General features: G+C 37.5%; 1 protein-coding gene across 1 annotated transcript in view; it reads right to left on the bottom strand.

Annotated features, from left to right (window-relative positions):
- Window positions 1-647: 647 nt before the first annotated feature.
- ANKRD13C (ankyrin repeat domain 13C) overlaps window positions 648-6,000 on the bottom strand; it is a gene marked incomplete at both ends in the record, with an annotated part of 69,967 nt that continues 64,614 nt past the window's right edge. The window contains 2 exons of the mRNA XM_084241774.1: window positions 648-778; window positions 4,639-4,739. Of these exons, the coding sequence (XP_084097900.1) occupies window positions 648-778; window positions 4,639-4,739 (232 nt within the window). The remainder of the gene's footprint in view (window positions 779-4,638; window positions 4,740-6,000) is intronic.

The raw sequence follows: 6,000 nt of genomic DNA, 5'->3' as shown, positions 1-6,000 counted from the left end.
CCCTGCAGTGTGAACGCTCCTCCTGAAATGTATTGCAACATATAAACGCAATTGTTTAATGGTTACCATTTGGTTCATTCATCTACAGAAAACTGCATTCCTTCTAGTTCATTATATTGAATAAACATTCAAATTACTGAACTATACATAATGTTACATAATTTACATTTTATGAAAACAAAGCTTGAAGGAATATTTATAAATGTCACCTTGAATATAAGATGACAAGTTTAAAAGGGCTTCATATCTCTTAAGACATTTAATTTAAGATAATGGTCCAGGAGTGTTTTAGATATATAGATATATTTATATGCATATATATTTCAACAAGAAGTGTAAAAATTTTTAAAAACAAATCACAGCACTCATAGCTGTTTTACATAAGAAGGACTTAGGTTCATTAAGGTGTCAAACTATTACACTGATAATATGTATATTTTTTTCAAAGACTGAAAATGGCACATCAGGAAACTTGCAGAAATGCTTACTAGAGGCCCATTTCATTATATCATATTACTGATGTGTCAGTTCAATGTGTCATTCCCTTTTCTTTGTTGAAAACATTTGTCCCTTCGATTTGGATCCACTGGTGGGGTCTCTGCATTCTCCTGTTTTTCTTGGTTAGATGACATCATTTTCCACGTCAGTTAAAGATCAGGAAAACGGCTTGGGTCTTCCTTGTAGTCATCAGGTATAGTAAAGATGGAGCCATCGAATTCATCATATCGAAACTCCTGAAAAGTCACAGTGGCTGTGATCGTAGGAAATACAGGTATATCTAGAGAGGACAATAATGATAACATTATAAAATGAAATGTTAATCTATTTAGATTATATAAAATACTTGCAGAGATACTCAGATTCCATAAAACATAAAACAACACTACTGGAGAAGCACACAAACTCTAAAATATGTCTAATATTGGATATGTGTGTTTGGGAGAGGAGTTTGATTACTGGTGAGAAAAGAGCAAAGTGTCATAAATTACATCACAAACTCAAGTTCCTATTGCTTCTCAATCTTAAGACAATAATTCCAAGATTCCAAGTCTTTTTCATCTTTGTCTTGGGGGGGCAAGGGACATTTACATTTGTGCTTTTTGCATTCTGACATCTTCAATTTTAAATATATATACATACATACAATATTAATCTGATTCTGAGTTGGTTTATGGTTCATTCTAACACAAATGAAATACATTAATCCTTTTTTTTGTTTCAAAACACTAAAATAATCTATCACTTTAGTATATGGAATAAAAAGTCTCATTAGATTTAAAATAATACCATACCACCAGTATTTGACCAATATCTAGTCAAATATTCTAGATAATATATATTTCTGATTGAAATTATGAATAAAATCTGACATTAAAAATGGCCAAGTAGGGCCTCCCTGGTAACACAGGGCTTAAAGTCTCAGTGCTATCAAGCTATTGCCAGGCACAGTGGCATGAGTTCAATCCCCAGCCAGGGAGCTAATCCACATGGGGGAGCAGACCTCTCCTGTCTTGTTTGCTGCTCCCCTCAGATATGTATTTCAGTAGATACGCCTGTTCTGCTCCCCATTCTGTCTCTGGTGAATCCTCTCACCTCCCCCCAACCTCTAACCTGTACCTCAGTTCTTCTATGCATAAAAAAAAAATCGTTTTTTTTTTTTAAAACGACCAAGTACTTTAATCACTCTGTTTAGTTTTATTCCAAATATAAAGTTACTGGAAAAAATATAAATATTTTTAAAAGATTTATTTATTTATGCATACAAGAACTGGGGTACAAGCCAGAGGTGCAGGGGGTAAGAGTATTCACCAGAGACAGAGTGGGGAGCAGAACAGGTGGATTGACTGAAATACACTGCTGAGGGGAGCAGTGGAGGAGACAGGAGAGGTCTGCTGTGCCATGTGGGTTAGCTCCCTGGCCGGTGATCGAACTAGTGCTGCAGTGGCTGGTGATAGCTTCACAGTGCTGCCACTTAACGCCTTGCGCCACCAGGGAGGCCCTGAAAAAATATAAATATTAAACCTGGGTTCTGATTTCTACCAATCATTTCACTTTATGGGCCTCAGGGATTACAACTAGAAAATAGTCTCTAAACCATCCTTAACACTGAAATGAGTCTGAAAGTTAAGTGTCTATACAGAATACAGGCATTCAGTAAATTAAGTTTACTTGAAGGTTTGAAACCTAGTATTTTATTGCAGAAAGTACATTTTCATGAAAAAAAAAATAAGGTGGCACAGCGGTTGAGCGCTGGGTTGCGAGGCTCTGCAGTGCCAGTTCAGTCCCCGGCCACCAGTGAGGGTCCCACAAAAAAAAAAAAAAAAAAAAAATAGAAATCAACACAAGGACCACAAGAGTTTCCAGTTATTTCTGGGGAAAAATCATCTATTTTTCGTGTCTACTAAGTGCAGATGCTGTTCTATTAATAATTCAGGGGTCAGGAAACTAAAGTCCGTTGTCTAGCCTGTTTTTGAAAGGCTTGTGAGCTAAGTTAAAAAAAACAATGTTTTGTGCTGATGAAACTACATGAAATTCAAATTTCAGTTTCCATAAGTATAATTTTACTGGAACACAGGATGTACTTTGTTTACTTATTGTCTATGGCTACTTTCATTTTCCAACAAGTGCTGAATAGTTGTGACAAAAACCATATGGTCCACAAAGCCCAAAATTTTTATAATCTTTCTGAAACAGTTTGATGATCCTTGTTTTAGGCACTAAATGCAAACAAAGGCGGGGCGGGGGGGAATACATGAGTTTATAGAGAATACATTCTGGTCAGAAGATATAGACAACAAATAAGTAAAAAGTAATTGTGACTAAGTATATAAACAAAAAATAAAGTAAGTTGGGGGGGCGAGTATAATGAGTCCCAGGATTGCATAATTTTCAACAAGGTGATAGAAAGAAACGCTTCATAAAGTCACCTTTCAGGAAAGACCTGAGATAAGAACAACCCAAACGATCTCTAACCAAAGCACAAATATACAGTTCTTGATTGCTCTAATATCTTAAACATTTCTGCCTAGATCTTACAACTATTTTCTTCAAGTAGACATTGGGTTACCAGTGCTTTTACTCTAGGGTAGACCTAGAGTAATATTTTCTAAACAGATTTTCAAAATCCTTTTCAGTGCACAAAATGTTTATGGCCAAGTTTTGTTAGTTGAAAGGATGAGATAGATCTAGAATGCAAAGAAAAACTATTACATACAGAAGCTCTGGGTGCTATCTCTCTAAATAAATTTGCCACTACTTCAATGCTTGGAGATTTTGCGGAAAGTAAACCAAATCAGGAACAAAAGGTAATCTCTAGGACATCAAATGATTCAAGATAGAATTATTAACCTAATTCTGATTTTTCAGAAACTCATAAATACATAAATAGAGATCTGTTATTTTAGTTTGGCATAATCCCAAGTCATGCCCCCAACCCCCATAGAAAAAAGAAAAGATCTGATCTAATTTTTTTTTTTTTAAGATTTATTTTTATTTATTTATACAAGCACTGGGTACAATCAGAAGTGCGGGAGGGTGAGAGAATTCACCAGAGCCAGAGCGAGGAGCAGAGCAGGCAGAAGGACCGAAGTACACTGCTGAGGGGAGCAGCGGACGGCAGGAGAGGTCTGCGCGCCATGTGGGACCCTCCTTTGGTGGCCGGGGAGCAGCCGGGGATCGAACCGGTGCCGCAGAGGCTGCGGGCAGCTTCGCAACCCAGCGCTCAACCGCTGCACCACCGGGGAGGCCCGATCTGATCTAATTTTTAGCAATTAAAGCATTATTTCTAGAAGTAAAGAATTTTAGTGTAATTATTTGGAAATGCTAAATCAACCTTTTAAACTCTTCAGACATCTTTTAATAGTCTCATTCCCAGTTTTCTGACATGTTAGGAAGATGTGAGAAAATGAAAGTTTACTGTTTCTAAAGGTTAATGCTTAAGACTAAATCAACTTTAAGGGCCTCCCCGGTGGCGCAGCGGTTGAGCGCTGGGTTGCGAAGCTGCCCGCAGCCTCTGCACCGCCAGTTCGATCCCCTGCTGCTCCCCGGCCACCAGAGGAGGGTCCCACATGGCGCGCAGACCTCTCCTGCCGCCCACTGCTCCCCTCAGCAGTGTACTTCGGTCCTTCTGCCTGCTCTGCTCCCCGCTCTGGCTCTGGTGAATTCTCTCACCCTCCCGCGCTTCTGACTGTACCCAGTGCATGTATAAATAAATAAATAAATAAATCTTTAAAAAAAAAAAAAATGTAAGACTGAAAAAATAAAATGTACAAGTACTACTTTATCCATAAATAATGACTGTTGACTCCAGAAACATTCTCACTGTATGGAAACTCGGTGTGCTAAAAATTTGGACTAAAAATCCAGTCTTTCTATTCCACATTAAATACATTATTACAGTGCATCACAGATTCACTCATACCCTCTTTATTTAAATTTAACTTAAATCAAGTAGAATTAGATCTCTCATCAGTTACTTTATATTTTGACATACCATGAATATTGGTGCATGTAATTACAAAAAACTTCCTAAAAATGTAAACAAACAAGTAACCCATTTTCCTGCAAAGCATATTTCTTATTAAATGTGAAGAACTATAATTCTAATAGACACTGAAATTACATGCAAATTGTTCTTACCTAGTTTTACAGGAAAGCCTGGGGGAAGCTTCATCTGAACAAATTCTCTAAGCTTGTTAAAGTGCTTAAAGGGAGCTATTACTTCCAGAACATTCAATAATCTGAAAAATGGAAGGAGAAAAAAAAGGTTTGCTTTTCAAATAGCTTATTTTGTGTCTGAAATTTGTAATTACATTTTTCAAAATTAGAATTGAAGATGAGGAAATGATACCACTTTATTCCTCCTTGATCATTTTACTTGTTTCATTATTCTTTTTACTGGATAATAGTTTCTAACTTTTGATTGTGCAGCTCTAATTTCGGTTGTTTGATTTTTTAAGTCTGTATTAAAATGTATTTGAATTTAAGGCTTGAGTTAAGTAAGGTTTACACTATCTTTTTCCTGAAGACTACACATTCCTAAGTTCTTTTTAGTATTAATATTTGGATGACTGAACTGCCAAATTTTTGTGTATAAAGAGCTCTTCCTTCATTTCTTGCAAATTTGATAAATGAGGGTTTCTTCTTTGCATAATTAAAGGGAAGTTTAGCTGGCATGAAATTTCAATTTGTAATTGAATAAACATTCAATTTATATACTAAAACTGTATTTTAATAATGTCTGCTAGCATTCAGTATTATACTAGTCATTATATTAGGGGGAAAAGGATGTCCTAAAGCTAATTCCATACAGGCTTTGTGGACTCCACCCCCACCCCAGGCCAAAGCCAAAGACACTGGGAACTCCAAATCCCATCACCACCAAAGGGAAGGTGGATGGGACCTGAGGGTGGGGTTAAGCAGCCAAGTTGGTATAAAGCCAGACACGTGGGCTTTGGAGGGGTCCCCCATTTTGACTCTCCGCCAGTTCGCAGCGTCCGGCCAGCTTGGAGAGTGCTTTTTGGGTTTCCAGGTCGGTGGATCGGGTAGGACGCATTAAAGACTTTATTTCCCTATTTTCTCCCTGAGTTGTACATTTTCCTTATTTCCTTTTCCCTTGTAAATAAATCTTTTATTAACCTTTTTGTGTGTGCCTGTAGTGGAGTATTAAAGTGCCTTGTAAGCGCACGGGTGAGGACCCACAGCCAGGCAACCCGTTCAATATCGGGGCTGCCCTATAACAGCTGGTGCCCAACGTGGTTTCTAAGCTTCACCCGTGGTTGACCAGCCCAAAGTAATTTTTCTTGCGTTGGTCACCATAAAGCGCACTAGGTCTGCTGCCCTATAACAATTATACAATAACTTTTTGTTGTATCTTCTGTTTGGATAGATTTCATTTTCAGGTAGTTCCCCCCCCCCAAAAACAGTCCATGATTGCTATAATTCTTGAATTTCATTGTGTCCTCTTCAATTTCCTAAATATGTAAGTGACATCATAGCTAG

The sequence above is a fragment of the Talpa europaea genome (genome assembly GCF_964194135.1).
Source record: "Talpa europaea genome assembly, chromosome: 9".
Classification (NCBI taxonomy): Eukaryota; Metazoa; Chordata; class Mammalia; order Eulipotyphla; family Talpidae; genus Talpa; species Talpa europaea.
Note: the sequence above shows the minus strand (reverse complement) of the source record. Positions and strands in the feature narration are given on the sequence as shown.